The sequence below is a fragment of the Centruroides sculpturatus genome, unplaced genomic scaffold, assembly GCF_000671375.1.
Source record: "Centruroides sculpturatus isolate CEXI.00-Female unplaced genomic scaffold, Cexi_2.0 scaffold11, whole genome shotgun sequence".
NCBI classification, from domain to species: domain Eukaryota; kingdom Metazoa; phylum Arthropoda; class Arachnida; order Scorpiones; family Buthidae; genus Centruroides; species Centruroides sculpturatus.
The window spans coordinates 257,145-280,930 of record NW_019384501.1 but is presented as its reverse complement, the minus strand read 5'-3'; the positions used below and the strand labels follow the sequence as shown (position 1 = coordinate 280,930).

Here is a 23,786-nt window from a genome sequence, read left to right as displayed (position 1 = left end):
GCGAAGCACTCGTTTTGCTGCTTGCCAGTGGGTATGGTTGTAGCAAGTGTTGAATTGGCTCAACATGCTGACAGTGTAGGCAATGTCAGGGCGAGTACCGACGGCGAGATAACAAAAGGTTTTATGACCCTTTGTCTCAACTTGTTCCTTTGTTCGGACTACTGTCTGTCGACACGTGCGGACGTTCGTCCTACTGCTATGTAAAGACTCTTGTACTATAATTCATAGATTAAAGGAAGATATCTTAACCAGTTTAATATGTTTCATCTGAGTGTCTCTCTGCTGATACCGAATTAACCACAGTTTTATTGTTAAAATATTATTTTGAGTTGTGTTTTAATTTACTCGGATATTAGAACAAATTGTAAAAATTATTATTGCAAATTAATTTTATATGAAAAAATGAATTGAACTGAGAAGTTTTCTAAATACTAAAGTTATTATTGCTGATCATTTGATCTGAAATTATTATGTCTGAAATGATTATTGTTCCAAGATATTTTATAAAAACTAAAATGAAATAAAAAGTTTTCTAAATATTTATAATCTTAATTTAATCGAGAAATTTTTGATCTGAAAATAATTTATATCCTGAAAAATTATTAGGTGCAGAAATTTCTTGCTTTAGATAAACTGAAGGAAAAAGTGGAAACACTTAAATAAACTGTAACGTAAAAATAAAAACCTTTCAAAATAATTTCAGTGTTATATTATTTCAAATTGTCATGTATCAGAATATTAAGACAAATATTCACCAAGAAAATAATTAATTCTAGTATTGATGATAAAAATTTAAAAAAAATTCGTTTTGGTGTTATACTATTTCATACAATTATCGAAATTTATTCGATAGTAATTTCTTAAAAAAGTTTATTTTGTGATCTGAAATAATTCCATTCAAGAAATTTTTATTTGCAATTTTAATTTATTCGATAGTAATTTACTCAAAAAATTAATTTTGTGATCAGTATGGCCCAAACCACTACTACTTACAGTAAAATCCATGAAAGATGTTCTTGCCTAATATGTTAGAATGTATATGGGGACACGACTTAGTTCAACCCTTTAACGCTTAATAATAATTAACTCCTGTGTTAAACCAATCCGACTCCGATTCTGACCACTCTGACCACAGAAATTATTAAGCTTCAAACAGGGTGGACAAAATCATGCCACTTCCACACAGTCTCTAACATTCACACATATAGAAAATACCTTGAATCTTTTTTATATCTCGAAATTTCAAGGTGTCCTAAGTCCAAAAATGTAAAAATTTGGAAGGGATCATTTTTTGAGCGAGCGCTACACTTTTCCTCTGTTGTATATAACAGCAGGAAAAGTAAAAATTATCGAATACATATTTATATACTGTATTACTGTTTTTTTAGCTTTGGAATAAAAAGTTTCTTCTCTCTATCTTTATTAGAACTTTATTTATTGAATCTTTTATTCTAAGGTCACATGATGACATCAGAATTTTCGGGTTTCTTTCGGTAACAAGTCCGTCCCTGGTCGGAGTTGGACTCGGTAGATTTTTACGCGACTCCACAGCCCTGTATAATACAGTACTCCACGAAAGTAGAGAACCGCTGCAAATTTACTATATGAAGGTTAGAAATTACACATATGATGTAGCTATTTGACGACGCTCTACTGTATTATGTTTTCATAAATACTGAACAATACAGTATGTCAAAATTCATTGTTTCCTATATCGCAGCAAACAACAAATTGTAAGAAAAACTAATTTTAAACACTACGAAACTAAATCTTTTGTAGTGTTTAAAATCGACTAGTAAATGAATGTAAAAAGAATTATATACTACAAAATAGTTTAATTTACATGTTAGTAATTTATTTGCGCACCTTCTTTACTGATAACATTGAAAATGGAATTTGGCACGGTATCAACAAGGTTTTTTTATGATCGATGCCTCAAGAGAGTTCCAAGCAGTGACAATTGCTTGGACATTGTTTTAAGTGTTCAATGTCGGTATACAATTTAATTATTTCACCTTATTCCATCGAGCGGCCATATTTTTCCTAGCAAAATTGAATTGGGCAGCTTTGTTACTCAACACTTCCATGTTAACATTTCCATTCTTAATACTTTCATTGTTAACACTTCCACTGTTAACACTTCTATTGTTAACACTTCCATTGTTGACACTTCCATTGTTGACACTTCCATTGTTGACACTTCCATTGTTACACATCTTCGAAGTCAACCACTTTCAAGCCCATATCTCCCGCACCCTTATAGCTATCGAGACGCAACTCCCATAGTGCACGAATGGAGACTTGGGGCTACTACCACATACAAACACCATTCACGTGCGATGTGTAGTTTTGGCGGAAAAGTGAAATATAGGGTCACACACGTCCATTTATACTGTAAGGTCTCGTTTTATGCGGTGAATACGTTCTACAGAAAAGCGCATATAAAAAATTCGCATANTGTAAATCTTCGGATTTACCAACATGAGTTGGTAAATGTAAGGATTTTTATAAAGTGAGATGATTTTCCGGGCTTTTACCATTAGAATTTGGTACATGCTAGGTTTTACTAAAGACAATTAGTAAATGTTGCTTTTGAAAATAAAACAATGAGTATTTTATTAATCTTTTATTGCAATTATTATAAACTTACTAAGTCCTATTTATTAACAACTAGTGAAACAGTTTAAAAATACTTTTCTAACATAACAAAAATTAAATTATCTTGTAAAAAATAATATAATAGCCTATCCGGCTAAGCTAATCAGTAATCACAGTATTTTTTCTAATCATTTGGTATTCATTGTCATTTAATTAAAGTAAAAAAAGATTTTACTTATTACAACATGGAGAGCTATCATGGTATTTAGAATTACAAAGTAATCCTGATGACTTGCAAGCGCACTTCTTCGTTAGGCATTTTTTTAAGCAGTTGCACTTCTTGAAACCTTGTCCTCCGGTCAAAGACAATTTTGCGACAACTTCTCGAAGACTCACTTCTTTACCTTTAACAACTTCTTCTATCTTGATAAAGTCTTCAGGGCATGAAGTAAATTGATTTTGTGTATAAAGCTGCTTTAGTACTCCAATTTTGGTACCTAGTTGGTAAAACTCGTTGTCCTTTACATCTACTACAACTGCAATAACGCTTTTCGGGTCGGTTTTAGCTTTGTCAATTTCAGGCACTTTCAGTCTTACATTTTGGCCAATTTTCACATTTGGATATTTATCAACAGACGTGGCTTTCATTTTTTCAGCTTGTTTTTCCAAATTCAATTTTGCGTTGTTTCTTATAGTCACTACAGATTCTATCTTTTTTGGTATTGGCTCTATAGTTACAAGAACTTCCTGAGACTCAATCGTGTTTTCTGTCTCTGAATCGGTATCTCTCTGAATCGTTACATTGGAATCATCGGTTATTTGCTTCGCCTTCATCTTCTCAGTAATAATCATTTCATCTTCTTGTGTTTTATCGTTGACAGTGCTATTGTCTATATCCCCTTCTGACTCATTTTCAACAATGCTTTCTTCCTTGTCCTGTTCGATTGCATTTTCGACGTCATTATTTTGTTCCATATTGTCATGCGAATGCAACAACTTCTCTAAATCTTCTTCAGATCTTATAACTCTAATCATATCACTAGGGATTGCTGAAGTTGCAAGGCCCATTTTCATTGGACAACCAAACATTGCTTCGTAGGGGGAACATTTGATTCCCTCGTGATATGCTCTATTTTTCATTGCCTGGATGAATCTTAAACCCTCTGACCACTTTGATAACTGATTGGTTTCCATCCACGTGCTCAACATATTTTCTATGTCTTGATTAGCACGCTCCACTGATCCTTGACTTTGGCTATGTCTTGCCTTTCCATGTACGATTTTTACATCCGGCCACATGGAGCATAAACTCTCAATAACTTAGTTAGAGAATTCTCGACCATTATCGGAATGAAGGATGCTCGGCGCTCCAAAAGTGGTGAAAATATCCAAAAGATGGTATTCAACTTCTACGGCGCGTTTAGTTTGAAGCGTACGAAGGATCACAAATTTGGTAAGATGGTCTTGGTAAACTAAAATAAATTTATAATTTCCATTTGGGCTGGTTTGTAGATCTATTAGATCAACCTGACAGCGTGAGTTCATTTCACTGTGAAGTATAGGTCTGACGACAATGCCCTTTTTCAAAGTCTTCTGTTTCTTTTGGCAAGGTTGACATAGCTTCAAATATGTCATAGTAGCCTCATAGTAGCCTCAACTGTTACATTTTTATACTTGCGGTTACATTCCTTAAATATCCGTGTCCTTCCACCGTGGCCAACAGCAACATGTGTTTCTTCGAGAATATTGAATAAGTCCTCGTAACAAATGTAATACCTTATTTCTCCATCCTCCTCCTTCATAGGTGCAATTAGTTTTTCTTCGCCGCCTATAGTCAAAATGTCGTAACGCTTTATACGCCTGTAATGAACAGCTTGTTTCTTTTTCATGTTCTTTGCAGCTTTTACTTCCTCCAAACACTTTGCGTATTTGTCCCTATTAAGATAAAAGTTCTTTCTTGCTTGCAACGAACTCGTCCATTATTTCATAAAATCTCCGTTTCATACTCATCTTGATTCATAAATAACTTTTAGACAACAAAATCTCAAAGAAGATTAGAATTAACGTGCGTGTTCTAACGTGTCAAACGATGGAATGAGGCGAGCGAAGGCGACAACGCGGAGTGGTGCGGAAAGCGGGGAATATTTTTTCAACATTTACCATGTCTCTGAGGTAAAACCTAAGATATACCGAGTAAATGCTGGTAAAAGTTCGAAATTATCGATGATCGCAGAACATTTCGGACTTTTACCACAAAGATTTGGTAAATCTTAGGTTTTACTGGAAAATCTTAGGATTCACTATAGTTCGAGCATTTACAGTAACATAGATATAGAATATAGATATAGATAAGCTTATATTATAGATTCTATAATATAAGTGAAAATAGAAAAATTTAGTAAGAATTAGATTTTTTTAACTTTGTTTTTGTTTAAAGATGGACGATTTTATGAAAAGATATGGAAAAACTCCTCTGGGATTGTCTGTAGGAGAATTCTTTTCTGTAAAACGAGACTTTTTTATAAAAGTGAGTATACTAATTTAGCATTTCTATAGAAGAGAACAATTAATTTACAAGTTTACAACTTTAGGTCGTAAGTGGATTACATTCTGTATTTTCTACTTGCCTTGAATTAACTGGAGTACTTGAGGAAGAAAAAAAATGCTACCCCTCTCCATCAAATAAGACAATACAAACAAACGGAACCATCAACTAAATAATTAATCGTTTAAATTCATCTAGAAAGAGATAAGAAAAGTGTAAAAAAATTAAGCAGATGATTTATATATAACATGTAAAAGAAAATAGAAATAGAGTTACACCTCACTTAATAATCTACCTGTTTAATCTCGATCCCATAATTAATCAACATTCACTACTGGAAGCATTAGCAATGTCTAAGATTACATATTTCGTTTATAAAATTGACTAGCCTCAAAAATATCATTACGAAAGTTATCTCAAGACTTTTTCGACAGAGTCATGAAAGAATTTCTCTAAAAGTTTTTAAGACAATATGAAGTACCACATTAATTTTAAAAAATCCATACTTAAGCTTCATCAAGACACTAAAAAAGCTTTAAAAAATAATCTCATGACTTAATGAAAACCAATCAACTATGGTATACGTACATCAACAACCATGTGCCTCCTATTGCTAATATTATTTAACATATATATGTTCATTTAGATGAAATAATGAAAAAAATAGAAAACAAATATTTTTGAGGCTTTAATATTAGGTTCAACATTACTGCAAGCACACTGCTCTTTGTCAATCACCAAGACATAATTGAAAAAAGTGAAATGAAATTTCTCCGAAAGACTGAAGGATACAACTCAATTGTCGAAATTAATAATAAAATTAGAACCTAAAAGTAAATTCACTAATCCATACTACAGATAGCTACAAACAAAAACGACGAACATATACAAAGAATAAACTGAGAGCTAATCCCAAAAGAATACTAATTTACAACTAAAGGAGGAAGTCGAAACAATGGACATCAATGGAAAAGAATGACATCGAATCCGAAACGGGCTACTTGGCCTATAACCTTGAAAGGATGAAGAATAAGAGCAACTTTACGAATTAATATATTTTTGAACATATCAAACGTTTCACAATGACAAGCACTCCACTTGCACTAGAAGTAAATTTATAGATGGCCCACCAGTGGCCAAGCGGTCTTCGTACCCTGAACACTGGGAGTTCGGTAGTGGGTTTGCACCTCGCTCGGACGGGCTGGCCACGTGGAGTTTTCCGGGTTTTCTCCACGTCAGTAAGGCCTAAATAGGGGCCAGTTTCCCTTAAAAGACCTCCCGGAAGGCATTCCCCCTAGGCAGATCGCCCATGTGTTGCGTTGCCATAACTTAACAAACAAACTAGAAATTTATAGAGGTATGCGGAATATCTCTAATTACTACAACAATCTTTTCTACAACAATAAGAATGAAACCAATGTTAACTATAGTCTAAATACAGAAAAATAGTTTCGTATTTATTACAAACATAATATACATAAAGAATGTAAACATATTATAAAATTAAGATATCTTATGTTTAACCCCCTTTAAATAAAAATAACCCTAACAAATTTCAAAAATTCTTGATGTATCCAGCTCTTAGATATAATGGAAAATAAACGCCAATTGACAAGATTGTTATATAATCGTGTACAGTCGACCCCCTTATAATTACGGTCCCTATAATTACGATTCCTGTAAAACTACGAAAAAATTGTGACCGGTATCCGTAAAAAACAGTAAATAACCCCCTATATCTTATAGGGGTTTTTTTACTGTTTTTTTACTGTTTCCAAAGAATGGAACGTATCTATATCTTATAGGGGGGTCGACTGTATAATATAACATACATAATTTAATGAAAATATGAATTTGGATAGACATAAAGTGTTCTAATTCCAGTGTAGTAAGATTCGCTATGTTAAGTCATTTGTTCGTTCATTTTCACGCTTACTTGACGGCTTGCCTCTACCAAATCTTTCGATAAATTAATGTATTGTTATAACATTATTGTATTATTGAGAAAAATAATGCATAACAATTAACAAATGAAAATGGATAAGATATTAAACGTTATGAAAACTTTACTTAAGTTACGTATTCCATATCTTTCAAAGGAAAATAAATGTAATTCCATCAAGCATAACGAAGAAGCCGAATTTCGTATGGCGATTTATTTGAAACAATTCAAAAAATGGACACCTAACACCGGTAATACATATTTTGATTATCAAGAAAGAAGAAAGACCATTCGAAATTTAGCCAAAATTTGTTTTAAGTGGAACATACAAGAGAAGAATACAATATTGGAATTATTACATCAATTACTCAAGCATGATACGTATGTTTATCATCTTTTTATTAATCTTCCCAGTGTTTTACGGTTTAAAAACGATCCGAATGAAAATGAAAAGTATGCACACCTCAATTATTTCTTGTTGCAAACTAATAGATTACGGGTCATTTTTGGAGATGAAAATCTTCGATTTGTCGAAACAGCATTCTACATTAGATACCGTTCACAAAGTCCTAAACTCTGTCTTGGAGCAATTCTTAACTGTCATCCAACCTTTCTCCTTCTTTTATTGCAACACGGGGCATTAATTAAATGGATTCATGATATAAGAGAGTGTAATACAAATCGTAACGATTACAAATATCTAATTTATTTAATACTTTTATTATGGAGAGAAAAAAAATTTAGGTACGATAATATAGAATTGGTGAATGTGATAAGCACATCGGATCCCGTACCTGAACTCATTTCGAATGCCAATTTGTTACTAAGAGAGGTGCCAAAATTGAAGAATGTGTGCAAATTATATGATATGAAAGAATATACCTATAATTTTCGATATGAAGTATTAATAGTGCCACATATTGTAGATAGTTTTCATAAATTATTACCATCGTTAATAGAAAGGTACTTGAAGCCTGCTAAATTACAGCATTTATGTCGATGCGTTATCAGATATTGTCTTTGGTTGAATTGGAAATTGCCACAAGGAATCGAATTATTACCCTTGCCAATATTTTTAAAGAATTACATCAATTTATTAATTGATTAATAACGTGTTTATATTGCAAATTTATTTGTTTAATTTCTCTAACTTGCAAGACACAGTGCAAATTTCCAAAATTTTATTTCGTCATATTGTACAAGTTAAATTTCCACAATAAAGATACCACTTTTTAACGAGTTTTATTCCTTCTTTTTTCCTTTTACCGACCATTTAATTTTATAGTTTTAATTGCATTTTATTGCTTATTCATAACAATTACAATGAGAACAAAAGGCAAAATAAAAGTGTCTTAGAAATCAATATAAATTAAGACCAATTGTAATCTCGATTAAAGAGATACAGAAAAAGATTTAGGATAGAACTAGGTTTACACCGATATTAAGTATTAAGTTTATATCTTTCTATCGTAGTGTATCGTATAAATTGTTGTAGGGTATAGACAAGGAAGAACCACTGTTATTCGAAAGTGATATAGTTTAAGCTAATAAATTAATAAAAGAGAGAAAAAATTAGATCGGGGTTGGGGATATACAATAGGAAGTAAAGGATTGAAGTTTAGCAGAGAGAAAACTGAGTTCTTAGAATAGCGAAGACTTCTTCGTATGCAAAATAATTTTATAAACAAATAGATGGAATATCTATGGAATCAGTTATGGGATCGAAATTAGCAGAAATCTATACGTTACAAATTGATTGAAAGCCACCACTTCTCCCTGGTTCCCGACATTATTATAATACTAATTTTAAAATTGATAAAAACAATATAAAATGTCGCAGTCGTAGTCTTATACTGACTCCTTTTTCTATTTTCCGTCTGTGGCTATCATAGGGTGGATTGAGTAGCTTCGTGATACCGCTTTCGGTCCCAAGCCCGGATAAAAGAGGAGGAATGGCATCAGGCCAAAAAACCCAGTGCCATAACTAGCCATTCCTGTGCTCTGTGCAATAATTTGCAATTAGGCCCCTTAATTAATTAGATTTGGAAAAATAATAAAACAAATACATGCATTTTGGGCTCCCCTTCCAAGTGGGCCCTGTGCGGGCGCACCTGTTGCACCTGCCTAGTTATGGCACTGATAAAACCTATGTCAAAATTACATAGAATGTCTGCTAGGCTACAACTTTGTTAGGGTGTCACCCGCACGCGACTCATTTGACCCGAAAACTATGTCAAATGAGCTTGGGCTATCGAACCAAGGACGGGTTCGGCTAAACAAGTTAGTCCAGAAAGAGAGGAGCAAGAATAAGACAAGTATAAGAATAGGTACTTTAAACATCGGAACATTGAATGGGAAGAGTAGAGAGTTGGTTGACCTAATTCAAAAAAGGGAAATGAACATTCTGTGCCTGCAAGAGACAAGATGAAAAAGAAATAAAGCTAAAGAACTTAGGGAAGGGTACAAACTGTTTGTGATTGGAGCGAATGAGGGAAGAAGGAATGGAGTTAACTTCGTAGTTAATAAAGTCCTAAAAGACAGAATCTGTGAGGTTAAACGAAAGTGTGATGGAATTATGAGCATTAAGTTAGACGTTGGTGGAATTTTCATTACGATTGTGTGTGTACACTCCTTTCCTCCACTACCTCAACCAGGTAGTGGAGAAGAAGAGAAGGCAAACTTTTGGGCAGATCTTGGCTATGTTATAATGAGTGTTCCTGTGAACGAGGTTAATCTGTGGGGGTGATTTAAATGGTGATGTTGGGAAGAGGAAGAACGCGAAAAAAGAGGAGTGTAGGAGAAAGAGTGGATCATGCTTGGGCTTTTGACATTGCGATAGTTAACACCTATTTTGAGAAGAAAGTAAATCAGCTGGTTACATACATGAGTGGCGGTAGATGCATCCAGATTGATTTTTTTCTTGTGCCGCGGGAGGCATCTGAATGATGTGAGAAACAGTAAGGTGTTAAATGGAGAAAGTATTGCTGCAAAACAGAGTTCTTCTGGTGGATTGTGACTTTCTTATTGGCCATTGTATGAACTGTGTTAGCCAGATTGAACAAATGATTAAATGGTGGAGATTGAAGGAGGAGGAATTTACAAAACAGTTTAAGGCAGGACTGTGGAGTCGGAGTAGGAGTCGTGGAGTTTTGGTGTTTTAGCTGTCGGAATCGTCAAAAAATCCGCCGACTCCGACTCCTTTTTACATATCAACTTGTTATGTATATAAAACAGAAAAGTATTGGAATCGTATCAAATTTGACTCTCCAAGTTTTTTTTTTGCAAATCTACACGTTTGGAGACCTCCCGAACCCCTCAAAAAAGTCATTAAAGGGGAAAAATTCGCGCGCACGTGTGTGTTGGCGTCTAATTTGTTTAATTTATTTTCTGTTCTGAGATATTAAACAATATCTCAGAATGGGTAAAGTTTAAGAAACGAAATGTGGCACTGTAGCTTGCATATAAAGGGGCATTAATACTATTAAATTTTTGTTCTTAATTAAAGGTCGACAGGGTGAAGACATAAAAGTGGTCGAGTGTCATANGGGCAAGGGTGATGCTGATCCCCAGTAGGGGAAATGATGATTAACAAATGAAAAAAAAAGAAAAATGTAGCTTGCATATAAAGGGGCATTAATACTATTAAATTTTTGTTCTTAATTAAAGGTCGACAGGGTGAAGACATAAAAGTGGTCGAGTGTCATATTTCTTAATTAAATTAATGAATATTTCACTCGTTATTAGCGTTCGAAATTTAAAAAAATAAAATAAAACTCGTCTCTACCCTCAAAGTAAGCTTTATTTGCCATTTCATTATAGTACAGTAAAACCCATTAAGACGTTCTCGCTTAAGATGTTAGAATGTATATGGGAACACGATTTAGTTCGATCACTTTGACGCTTAATAACTAACTCCTGTGTTAGTTATTCGACTCCGACTCCGACCACTCCATCCGACTCCATCCGACTCCGATTCCGACCACTCTGACCACAGACATTATTAGGCTTCAAACAGGGTGAACAAAATCATGCCCCCCCCACACACAGTCTAACATCCACACATATAGAAAAAAACCTGCGAATCTTTTGCATATCTCGAAATTTCAAGGTGTCCTGGATCCAAAAATGTAAAAATTCGGGAGGGGTCATTTTTTGACCGAGCGCTACACTTTTCCTCTGTTATATATAACAGCCGGAAAAATAATATTTATATACAGTAGACCCCCTATAACGCTTAGATACGTTCCACTTTATAAGAATTTTACGTTGTAGGAATCCTTAAATACATGAGCCAATCACAGCCCGACACGTGTGAAGTTTACGGACTAAGGCTGTTTGAAAGGTTTTCTTCTATAAAATTAACCGATTCTAGACTAATTCGACTCAACATTTCCAAAACACGTATAATTTTTTGGGANAGTCGGAGTCGGAGTCGGTACGCGACTCCACAGCCCTGGTTTAAGGTAAAAATGTTTAAAAGATATTCAGTTTCCGGATGATGTGCAAACATGGTGGCTGCTGAACAGTGTGTGAGGGTCGGACCGAAAAAAATAAAATTAAATAAAGAAGCTCAAATTAGATTAAATATCTTTATTAAAATTAAACAAAGAAAAGATCCATTTTTCGAAATTTTATGAAAAAGGATATACACATTTCCTTCCCACGGAGCCATTTCCTATCTCTCAGGAACCTGAAAAATGATTCATGAGGAACTTATCCTAAAAATCGGCGATTGGCGAAAACCAGTAACGTGACGAAAGGTATAAAAGAGGGGCGACAACGAGAAAAAAAGGGTCCGTCGTCGCCGTCCGTGAACACGGTCCGTCATCACCGTTCATGATCGCCGAAAACCCGTGCCAACGTCTTACCGATGACTCCTCTCACCTCCTCCACTCGACCTGAGAAAAGAATCCCGACTTTCCGGGATAGAAAAAAACATAAACAAGCCATCCACTGACCAGTGGGCAGTTCTCACCAAACTGTTGCCTATCAAAAAGAGGTACGACTTCGTCCTACCTCAGGCTACCCACGAGTGCATTTTGAAAGTTAGAGAAGAGGTTTTGGGATTAAACTTCAGAGAAGTACTGTATGTGAGATAAGCAGGGGGTCGGGGGTTATTCCCTTCTGATCACTTAATCTGGTAAAATCCGATCTCGCGGTCGTTGAATGGATAGGAGGGCAAATCGAGTGGGGAGTGCGTTGATAGGTCGGCAGGAGTCCGTAGACAAACAAAAGACAGGGTTTAACATAACAAATAAAATAAATTTATTATAAAACTAAAGCAGTTTTATACATGAATAAATGCGGTTACGAATGCGAACAAATAATCTTTAACTAAACGCGTGCTTGACCTAATTTCCCTGTTCTAAGTTTTTCTGCGGAGAGAGTTTACAAGTTTAGCCCCCTTTTTAAATACCTCTTAGGCGTATTGGAGAGTCGATATGGACGGTGCGTTTCCAACCTGTGTCTTCTCCTCTTCTTGGGTCCTGTCCGAGTATGGAGGTCCGGGAGATGAAATACACACAACTACCAAATTAATGTCCTTATTAATCGTTCTCGCACTCTCCTCGTGCTCGTATCATTCTTGTATGACACAATTCAATATTACATACAAAGTTATTTTTACAAGAAAATGGAGAATTTTTTTATTTTATACCCTGATAAAATTTTGTACCAAAATTACTTACAGAAATTAAAACTTTTATAAAATATTTTAAGAATTTATGAACATGAAATTTCTTTATCTACAGATTTAACACTTTTTAAAGTAAAAAAGAAAAACTTTATTATACCCTTTTCAGAACGAATTAAAATTATTTATATTCATTATTTATTTGTCAATTGCTATGGTAAAAAATAAATACAGTCGAACCTCGATATATCGCCACATTTGTTTGTTTCCGAACTCCCACTAAATTCAATGTGGCACTAAATCGAATGATTTCGTATTTTCTTATTAATGCTTATTAATTTGCCTATTTTGAACTTTTAAATGCCTATTTATAAGTTTCTGGATGTCCTAATTTGCTTTAAAACAAAAACAAACGAATTTCGACTAAGAAATAAAAAAGTCAGGATAGAAGGGAACTTCAATCAATATATTTTCTATATTAAAAGAATTTTGCATTACATATAATTCAAATTACAATCGTTGAAATAATGTAATTGAAAGTAATTTAATCAATTAATAATGGGTATAACAATCCCATTAAAAGTAATGTAGCTTTTTCAGCAATAAGTCCATTTCCGGATTCAGCTGTAATGAAAATTTATTAACATATAAATGTCAGTAACGAAATAAATGTAAATCATTTTACTTACTTGCAACATTCATTTCGTCATATCCTTTAGCGTGGATACAATTAATTATTTCTTTAGGTACACTTTTGTCTTCTTTATCTATAAACGAAATTTGTGCAATTTTCCTTTCATATATATAGGACTATATAACTTATTCATAACTGATGCTTACCACAAAATCCCTCTTTACAAGGATAACCAGTTGGACAATCGCCACATGCGTACCCTATTAAGTATGGTCTCTTATTCACATCAATACTAAATAAAAAGAAAAAAATAAATATTCATATACACGTAAATATGTAAAAAAAAATCAGTTAATTTATTATTCTTCAAAATCTATGAAATATTGTAGACTATATTAAAAAATTTTATCCAGGGGTTGTCTACAAAACGATGTTCCTGTGTTTGACATTGGTAAATTTAAATCATTTGAGATAAAAATACTCTGCAAAATGCGCAAGAAAAGTAATTTATTCCACATTTTTTAAGTCAGATGTATTAGCAGGGGTGGCCCAACTTAATCAACTCCACCGCCAAATTTGATATGTCCGGTGCATTTATTTCTTTAAACTTTTAAATCCTTAAAGACTAAAATAAATTGTTGTATTGATAAAATGCTTTTTAGATTGTTTTTATCTGATATAGAATAGAAGTTATTGCAAATAATAGAAGTCTTTATAGATTTAACTCTTGCATGCTATTAAATAAACTTTTTACTTCTTCATATTAATTTTCAGATAGAGTTATATCGAATATTTGAAGTGTAGCATACACGAGCGCATGAGGATATTGTCTATAACATTAACAATTAAAAAACACGCTGCGAATACTCTAGCCTATTTTCATATCAGACTTGTGTTTTTTATCCATACGCAGTAACATCTGAAACATCAGCACATTTCCACATTAAAAAGTCTCTACCTGCGATCGGTAAAGGATGGGAAAAACCATGCTTTGATTCATACCGCCCACGATGAATTATGTTCATCTATTTTGGGTTAGACTTCCTACCTCCTCCATGATCTTATAGTAACATTCCTTCACAATTTCGTATGACTGCATACAATAGTTTTAATAAATTTGATGAATCTCGATGAAATAATGAAATAGAATTAATACAATATATAAAATTCATGTGTTTGAACTTACGGAGGATAAATGTTGCATATCATGAAATGGCCCGAACCGAGATTTTCGCAACTCGATTTTGAACAACCAATTGCGTAACTTTCGGCCCACATAATCTATTAAATTTTAAATTAAATCTATTATTAAAATTTGATCTTATCAAATTCAACTTTGTCGATTTTAAACTCCTAAAACTTACATTTTTGTATGAATCACAAATACCATTACAAGTATTGGTTTCATAGGTGTAATTAGCCCTAGCCCATTCGTTTATTAGGTGTATTTCATCAAAGGATTTGTTGATTGAACCTCTATTTTGACTGAATTTTTTCTCACAACCAGGAGGACCAAATTCCCTTTTACATTGATCGCCCCAATCCTTAGCGAGTTTTGCTAATTTGTCACTCCATTCCTATAAAGATATTATAAAATTACTTTATTACAAAATTGCTCTTTTATATCTACATTAAAGTTTCATTTTACATTAAATTCAATCAAATATTTTATATTCTTCAAATTATTATTATACAAAGCAATACAACATCAAAAAATTAAACCACCAGAAAATTGTTAAGTCAAATTATGGATAATGGCACATTTTTTTTACTACCCACCAGCGGCTCAGTAGATAAAGACCACTGTGCCACAAGTGCTCAGTCTAAAATGCTACAAAATAAATAAAATTTTGCAAGGAGATTTATTTATTATGGGCATTGACTCCATTAAATTTTGGTGGTTAAAGGTCAAAGTGGTGTAGAGATATAGGGAGATCAGTTGTCATATCTCGAATTACAATTTTTTTTTAATCCTGCTCGTATTACGTATAACCTTATATAGATTATATATTTATTTTAATTTGTAAATATTTTCAAAATTTCATTTATATTCGCATAAATTAACTTACCACTTTCACTTTATTTGATACAATTTGAATATGAAGTCGTCCCTTAAGAGAATTTACTTCTGCTACAATTTTGTCTTCTTGTTTTACATTGAATCCACTGTATTTCACGACATCCAGATTTTCATCAGAACGGTTATAAGTAGTTTCTAATTTGTCGTTAGTCTGGATAACCTCACCTTTTGTAGAAATGAATAATTCTTTGTTCACGCAATACAATCCCACAAACCATATTAACCAGTTTCGAATCATGTTTAATTAAAAACTATTAAACGTTAAATTAATTAATTAACTTTATTTAAACAGATTTAACAAACAATTTCTTTATAGTTCTTAAAAATTTATTATTTTATTCTTTACCTTATTTAACTGAAATCGCTTCCGGAGAAAAATGGAATCTAATTCTAATAACTTTAGTTCGAATGGATTTTCAATTTGAAGAATTTAACGAACGATAAATGTTGCGATATTCGAATTTTGGCAAAACACAATATATAATTCTTAGCACTTGAACGGATTGTGATTTTATTCTAATTCACTTATGATACAGTTTAAAACATTAGAGATATTATCCGACATCACATTGGACACTGCTACAAACAGTTTGATTCTTACAGTATTTGCAACAGACACATTTACATTGTAAATCTTTCACCACGAAATATCCAGAACTAATGTTTCTTCTTGAAAGTTGTTCTTCAAAAGACTTCCTATCTGTTTATGAAATGTGAGAACTGAACATTTATGATCTATCTCTTTTTTCTAAGTGTTGAGAAGAGCCACGATCAGTTTTCTTCTGAACTGAAGGAGATTTCAGTTGATGTTGCCTTGAGCGATTTGGTATAGCCTCCACGCATCGATGACTGACACGTCAATAAAGTTGAGGAATAAGGCGACCACCATTGCTTTCCACTTATATAAATACTGTAGATACAGAGTGGTGCAGTAAAGTGAAAAAGGATTGCATATAGAGGTATGATTCCTTTGACGTTTTTTGCTTCTATGGGCATAGTTTACAGTTCTGTTAAGGTACTTTCTTAATTCTAATACCCACTCACCAGTAGCCGAGGGTATGAGACTACCGAACTAGTAGTTAGTTATTAATGGGTTCAAAGATAACAAACGGGCATAGCGTTGTACGGTTCGGAGACGTGGACACTCCGAACAGCAGAGAAAGAAAACTGGAGGCCTTTGAGATGTGTTGGCGAAGAATGATGCGAGTGTCGTGGACGGAGAGAAAGAGGAATGAGGACGTCCTGAAAGAGGCAACAGAGAAGAGACAGATTTTGAGAACGATAGAGAAAAGGAGAAATGATATGATTGGTCTCCTAATTCGACACTCCGAATGGATGAATGTTTTATTGGAAGGAAAGATAGAAGGCAAAAGGGGATGCGGAAGACCCAGAGTGGAATATCTCGATGGGTTATTCTGGAAAAGGCCTTATCAAAGGGTAAAATAACTGAGCGAAGAGAGACGTTACAAGATATACTTCCATGTTTGCCCACCAACAACTGGTTGAGCAGAGAGAGAGAGAGAGAGAACGTAAAAGAAATTATTCTTACTGTTTTAGAAGATTTTTTTATTTAAAAAATCATACGAATTCTTTCGGTTAGCAACTCGATAACGTGCGGAGCCATCACAACCTGTCTAACACGGATCGCTTTTTAAATATTAATAGTAGAGCAGTATTAATTAGTAGTGGTTGATCATCCTCTCTTCATCCATTCTTCTGGGAGGAGGTCAACAACTACTTTTCGTCGAGTTACTTCAACTCCCTTCTGTAACGACCCGAATTTCTATCGGATCAGCGGTATGTTGGCATTGAAATTGGAAAATCCAGAATACGACGTTTACTTTTTACGTGGTGCTTTTGTTTAATATTCGTTATATTATAGTTTGATTTATATAACTACAAAGATTATCTTACGTAAGAGTTTATCACACTTAATTAATGACCCAATCTAACACAGTATACAGATTCTTTACTCTTCTAGTGTACACAATTTAAAGAATTTTTGAAATGTGTTAGATTGGCACAATATTTACGTTTGTAAATATAAATAAAATTCTATAATATTATATAATAGAAGGATTAGATTAGATGTACGAAATAATCTAATAATTTTAATGCTTTTACTTATTTTTTCCGAATGTCGGGCTTACCTAGTTTACTATAAAATGGAGGAAGCTTGAAAAAGGTGGGAGATCTCCGATATCTCCCATCTTTTCGAACTTCAACCATAAAATTTCATACCATTAACTCGTACTTTTCTAGGTTTAGAAGTCTCAAAACGTGAAAACTTGCAAAAATCTCGGTGGATCAAATTTTACACGATTCCAATTCTTTCTCTTGTTATGAAGGTTTATTCATAGCAGCCAGGAAAATAACAAAAAATTATTAAAATTAAACCATTATAATTGTAAAAAAGTTCACAATAAGTCTATATCTGGTCACCAGTAGCCGAGTGGATAAAAGAGCTAAACACTGGTAGCAGGTGCAGACCCTTTGACCAAAGACCATGTGGAGTTTTTTCGGGTTTTATCCACGTAAATAGGAAGCAATCCCTTATTGAAACTACTCTAGAGAGGCAGATTCTTTAAAAATTAATTATTTTAATAAATTGTTAAATATTTAATAATGCAAGTAAATTAAACTTTGTGCAACTGTTTTGTTTACTTTAACAATATATTATTTATCAAATTATACATTAATTAGTTGATTTCCGTGAACTATTTTTGTTAAAATTGGATTTGATATTATTTGAAAATAGTAAATATCATCTTAAATTTATGAAAACAAAATGAAGATTTAATTATCTTTATTTGTTTAAGTAATATTTACATAAATTATCGATTTTAATTATTTAAGTCTGGAAACATTATTGAACAAATATAAATTTACTTTGTGTTCAATTAAAGATAACAAGTTTGTATTTCGTGTGGATAATTGATAATTAAAATCTGAATAATAGAACTGATATTTATTTTTACTGTTCTTTTTGAATAAACTTAAATCTTTACATAAAAACAATATGAATTATGTGAAGATCCAAATCCAGACTTTCCGTGTGTTTATATAATTTCATCATAAGATCACATCGTAGTCATACTTTCATTCCACGGTGTCATAAGATCACAGTGTAGCTATACTTTCATTCAATAACTGTCAACTTTTACATCTGGGAGCTAAACATCTGCTAAGTTCTCAGACTTAATAACGACGCTTTCTCATCACCTTTCGACCTAGTATCGCGATTTTAACAGTTCAACATTAGACAACAACAACAAAGTGAGCAGTCGTCGCCCGTCTTTCGAACGAGAAGTTGTCACTCGTATTTTTGTCCTAAGTGTCTCCATATTCGGATATCTGTGAATATATCATTTTATTCTACGTGTTATATCCTACTAAAATATCATCGAAACCCATCGTAACATTGTCGAACACCTTTGCGATACTTTACGTTCTATCATTCTTACGGATACTTCCTCTACCGGATACAAGAACTGACATCCCGAACTTTCTTTCCTTCACCCAGAACGCTCGAGAATCTCAATCAAGACAGCAAAAACAAAAGGTATTTATCGACATGCGCAACTTATGTAAACTCTCTCTCTTATCGGAAAAGCCAAAACGGAATATCCTAATATCTAATCCCTATCGTAGATATGTATCTAACAGCAGCCCGAATGTATAGCTTATCGTTAACCATTAAACAGTTGTTACGTTAAAATGTCACTTCCGGTGCTCTGCCTCTCCTTCTATCTCGACTCTGATCGCTCACACACGTGACCGCTCACACGCCCGAACGAAACGGTTTCTGTGTCTAGCCGTGAAGACCCAGTGGTGTCAGTCCTGACGAAACTTGTCATTGCGATCTTCACCGACGCGATGTCGACCCTTCGGTCACGTGGTGCCGAAGACCAGGGAGGCCCTTCGGCATTGTCACAATTATATAAATATGTATAAAAAGCTTAATTATGGAATTATTAATTAACAATTCATTCTATTAATTATGTTGCTCAGAACATAAGTGAATAACTTTAGTTTTTGGTAAAACAGTTTCATTATTATCTTACGGAGAATAAAATCGTACTTTTCAAAAGTATTCTTGGTTTATATCATTGTTATTCAGTCACTAGTTTGTTATAGGCTATATAAACTGGAGAATCTCTATTTGAGCTACATGTAGCTGTTTTGTTACGACAGAACATAATCATCTTTCTTTGCAATCGTCTTTACCTTTTATTACCTGAACTTTTCCACGGATAATAGTATTCACCAGCGGTTTTCTTCTTCTTATATCTTCGTAGTATTTCAACTTTAAAGTATAGTTCATCATAACACTGGTAGTTAGTCCCTGAGCACATTGCCGTATCCCGTCAAAAATCCAAACCACATTAAGGTGAGCCTTAATGTGAGAAAGGCTCACCGTAACTTACCGAAACAATTTTATTTTTCGATTTATCCATAAGTTATTCCCATTTCATAACTTGGAATTCTTTCATCTGGTTAAATTTTTATGAATTTCATCTTGACTTTTGTTAGTAAAATATGGCTGAATCTTTTCCTGTGTTAATAGACTCTTCCGATAGAAAAGACTACCAAAATTAAAAATTGATTACGCATATCCGATTACTAACTTAAAAATCGTTGTATGTAAATTGAAATGTAAATGAAAATTTTAATTTATAAAGAAATGAAAGATATTAATAATTAAAATAAAGCTCGATTTTTTTAATAATAAATCACTTTTATACTTCTTAATATAAACGTTTTCGGGTATAAAGTTGGTCTAAGTTCTTGGATATAGCTTCTAGTGTGCAGCAAAGTGATGCCATATTGCCTCACGTTACAAGCAAGAACTTAAATCCAGCGTACATCTCGTCATCAGTAATACAAATAGGGTCATTTTAAATTCGGAATATTGTTACTGATTGCTCGAAGTATGCTTTAAAGTTATCAGTATCAATTTAGTAAATTACATAATGGAGCCTGGTTAACTCGAAACAGGATAACTCAAAGTCATTTTTACCAAATTGGATTGCTTTCATTCGTTCTATTAATGTTGTTTTTGAAACTGAAAATGTCGAACCTGTCTGTCGTTGAATCATATTGTTCACAGGAACTTTATCTATTGCCATTTTCATGCCAACTTTGGTTCATTTTACTTTCCTCACTTTCCAATTTCTGCCATTTCTCTCTAAATTGAGAATAAAGAACAATGACGATGATATTCTTCCTCGTATATTTATAGAATTCTGCTACTTAGCTCTAGTAGCGAAAAACTAATAATGGTCAGTATTGTAAGATGATCGGTACTGTATGACTCTCCCCTATACAACTCATTATAAAGCAATTAATTACTGCATAAATATGGGATTCCCACCGCACAATTCAAAATTCCCATTACACATTTTGTGTCCAGTTACACCCTTTGGTCGTGATTTGAGTACAAATTGTACACATATGACAACAATGTCTGCATGTCTTTTCATTTTTTGTGTTAGCATTTTATCTGTCATTGGGGATTTGAAAGGAATAAAGACATTTTAATCGGTTTAAAGTATGTATGTAATATACTAAAAATCCTCAAATATCGCTCACATCTGTACACAAAATAACACTCGGAAAAATGATATGTTATAAGAAAAAATTCAGAATTAAATTGGAATTTCGCCAGGTAAAAATAATTACATACAGATATCAATTAATTCTTAATTTTCAACGGCATCATCAATGAAGATGCTTATAAACGAATGTCGTACTCTCACCATATGATACATTTCTCTTTGGGATTCATTTTCGATCCCGATTCACAATTGAAAGCTTCAGAAAACTCTTTCATATTGGATAAGCTACCGATCACCCTAAATAAAATATTCGGTAAAATTAAAAATAATTAATTTAAAATGAATTATTTAACGAAAATGATCTTAAATGATGATTATTACCTGAACTTTTCTGCAGAATGTTCATTATCTTTGTAAATGTAAGCATCCACCCACGATGGAAAGCTAGAACACCACGACTAAAATAATAATAAAAATTGCATTAAGCATTCTTCTTTAAATTATTAAATGTATAATTAATAAATTTCGAAAAATTACTCCAGCAAAAGATATAAAGAACAGTTGCTCCGGGCTATACTTTTCTAAACCAGGAAGACGTTTCTCTTTGCCATGATCCTTCACCCATTTTTGATAACCCTGGTTTACGTTTAATAATAAATGTTTATAAGTTTTATTAATAACTTAAATTCTGATTTAATTAAATTTATAACTCGTATTATATTAATACAAACGATTTTTATGAGTAACCTTATTACCAAATAAGCTTGACGTATTCCGCCATTATCAGCTATATTTTCAGATAAAGTTCTCTTTCCATCAACCTAAAATGTAATAAAATAAATGTGTATATATATTTTAAAATAATGTATAAAGTATAAATCTATCATAATAGAATAAAAAAAATGCTACATTGATTACAGGACATTCAAATTAAATACTCCATTGAACTGACAATATATGTACATAAAAAAAACACGTCTTTCAGCATCTTTGTATATACTGTATATTATTATATATTCTTTCTGCCTGCAATAGGTATTAAAAATGTCTTTTGTCCCAGTCAGTCATTCGGAGGCCCCTTGTTAATATGTATTTATCCCATTCTTTTCTCTAATTAATATATAAGTATCCCACGTACAACACGGCATTTCTACAACACTATCTCGGTCTATAAAATAACTTGCTTTTAACGATTTTAAATGATATGGAGTAGCGTCATCCGACATTGGATTTTATAATAATAAAATTAATAACATTAGTAAATAATATAAAAATGTTAGTATTAATATTTATAGTAATAACACAATAATAAAGTATTACAATGTGTTACGACTTACCGCTGCTGAGAAAGACAACAAATGAAGCCAAAAACATTCAAACAAACAAACGTACTTTGGTTATTATATTAATACAGTAAATACAACTTACATTTACGTCAAGGCCTTCGTAGGAATATGAGTTGTATTGTTCGATGAAACATTTAGATCTATCCTTGAATTCTTTTTTGGATTTCTCTGTCCACCAATTTTTCAGATTTCCATATTTATCTCTTAAACTTCCTGATTTAAGAATAATATTTAATTAAATCACAAATGAGAGACATTAATGCTTTTTCAACACAAAAAACTTTTATTCAGAGAAATACCTGATTCATCAAGTCCGTGAGTCATTTCGTGACCATAAACGAGTCCCATTCCTCCAAAATTCATAAATCTAATAATAATAATTTTATAATTATATTTGTTATTAAAATATAAAATTTACTTTTAATTAATTAAAATTTTACTAACTTGGATCGTTCCGCATTGTAAAATGGTAACTGTTGTATTCCGGCTGGAATTACTGGAAAGATTAATAATGTTAAAATATTAGGTTAAATTCATATTAAATATAGAAGTTAATTGATACTGTTAAAGATTATATATATATATATATATATATTCTTAAATACGATAAACTCACCCACAGCGTTGAAATCTGGAACGTAGAATGCATTTACTTGTGTTCCTCCCGCTTGCGCTATTTGTGGCCATCTTAAAAGCAGTTAAAACGTCAAAATAATATAAAATTTATAAAGTTTACAAATATATAAATTAAATATGAACAAATACAGAAAGTAAAATTTAAATTTACTTAGATCTATCGTTTGTTTGTCGATATAAATCAGTACTTTTCTTAAAAGCAAAACGCCGTAAATTTAACATGTTTTCGAAAGATATGTCGGTCATTTCAGGAAGCTATAAATAGAAGTGTCAGTTTATTAAATATTATATTATTTGTGTATTATATATTTTACTCTATTATTCATGAACATGGGCATCTTCGGAGGGAGCAAACAAAGCACTTCACCCCCCCCCCTGGGATCGACTAAAAATTCCACAAAGTAAAAGTGATTTCGATCACTTTGTCTGTCTTCTTGTATTGATGTGCAATACAGTCATACCCCGACTTACGCTACCCCAACTTACGCGAACCCGGAGTTACGCGATTTTCAAATCTCGTCGATTCGTCTTTTGTTTGAGCGCCATGCAATCCTTGATTACTCACTCTCCCCACACTATTGTTCGGCTTACATGTTCGGATGTGTCGCGCGGAATCGATGCATAGCTACAATTTATTTTGTGTAATTTATTTTTGTTTGTTATATCTACGGAGACTCGAGAGACTCTATGTGGTGATTTCTTGTAACCGTGAACGAACCAAAAGGCGAGATAAGATTAACGAGAACATTTATTAGCTTACATACATCCGACTTGGATTTTACACAAAAGGCATCTGCAATCGTAAACAATTGACG

General features: G+C 32.9%; 4 protein-coding genes across 4 annotated transcripts in view; 1 reads left to right on the top strand and 3 right to left on the bottom strand.

Moving 5' to 3' along the window:
- Positions 1-2,829: 2,829 nt before the first annotated feature.
- Positions 2,830-4,618, bottom strand: LOC111622090. Its single transcript, XM_023364409.1, has one exon. The coding sequence runs from the start codon at positions 3,895-3,897 to the stop codon at positions 2,830-2,832; it is 1,068 nt and encodes a 355-aa protein (XP_023220177.1). The 5' UTR covers positions 3,898-4,618.
- A 2,561-nt stretch (positions 4,619-7,179) lies between these two features.
- LOC111622089 lies at positions 7,180-8,305 on the top strand. The gene has a single exon (XM_023364408.1). It carries the CDS (start codon positions 7,180-7,182, stop codon positions 8,191-8,193), a length of 1,014 nt encoding a protein of 337 aa, XP_023220176.1. The 3' UTR covers positions 8,194-8,305.
- Positions 8,306-13,172: 4,867 nt separating this feature from the next.
- Positions 13,173-16,323, bottom strand: LOC111622045 (GLIPR1-like protein 1). The gene is made up of 7 exons (XM_023364355.1): positions 15,778-16,323; positions 15,421-15,682; positions 14,716-14,928; positions 14,538-14,632; positions 13,558-13,643; positions 13,407-13,484; positions 13,173-13,341 (listed from the first exon to the last, which is right to left on the bottom strand). Exons 2-7 carry the CDS (start codon positions 15,667-15,669, stop codon positions 13,262-13,264), a joined length of 801 nt encoding a protein of 266 aa, XP_023220123.1. The 5' UTR covers positions 15,670-15,682; positions 15,778-16,323; the 3' UTR covers positions 13,173-13,261.
- Positions 16,324-21,024: 4,701 nt separating this feature from the next.
- LOC111622044 (endothelin-converting enzyme 1-like) overlaps positions 21,025-23,786 on the bottom strand; it is a 7,516-nt gene continuing 4,754 nt past the window's right edge. The window contains exons 6-14 of the mRNA XM_023364354.1: positions 23,123-23,226; positions 22,952-23,022; positions 22,780-22,831; positions 22,635-22,702; positions 22,418-22,548; positions 21,745-21,810; positions 21,527-21,625; positions 21,371-21,447; positions 21,025-21,286 (exon numbers count right to left, since the gene is read on the bottom strand). Of these exons, the coding sequence (XP_023220122.1) occupies positions 21,187-21,286; positions 21,371-21,447; positions 21,527-21,625; positions 21,745-21,810; positions 22,418-22,548; positions 22,635-22,702; positions 22,780-22,831; positions 22,952-23,022; positions 23,123-23,226 (768 nt within the window). The 3' untranslated portion in view covers positions 21,025-21,186. The remainder of the gene's footprint in view (positions 21,287-21,370; positions 21,448-21,526; positions 21,626-21,744; positions 21,811-22,417; positions 22,549-22,634; positions 22,703-22,779; positions 22,832-22,951; positions 23,023-23,122; positions 23,227-23,786) is intronic.

Bases quoted from the DNA above. Each gene is read 5' to 3' on its own strand.
- LOC111622090 (XM_023364409.1), bottom strand. From the start codon at position 3,897: ATGTGGCCGGATGTAAAAATCGTACATGGAAAGGCAAGACATAGCCAA.
- LOC111622089 (XM_023364408.1), top strand. From the start codon at position 7,180: ATGGATAAGATATTAAACGTTATGAAAACTTTACTTAAGTTACGTATT.
- LOC111622045 (XM_023364355.1), bottom strand. From the start codon at position 15,669: ATGATTCGAAACTGGTTAATATGGTTTGTGGGATTGTATTGCGTGAAC. The intron at 13,485-13,557 runs GTAAGCATCAGT...TTTCGTTTATAG, and splicing joins TTGTAAAGAGGGATTTTGTG to ATAAAGAAGACAAAAGTGTA. The intron at 13,342-13,406 runs GTAAGTAAAATG...TTTTCATTACAG, and splicing joins TGACGAAATGAATGTTGCAA to CTGAATCCGGAAATGGACTT.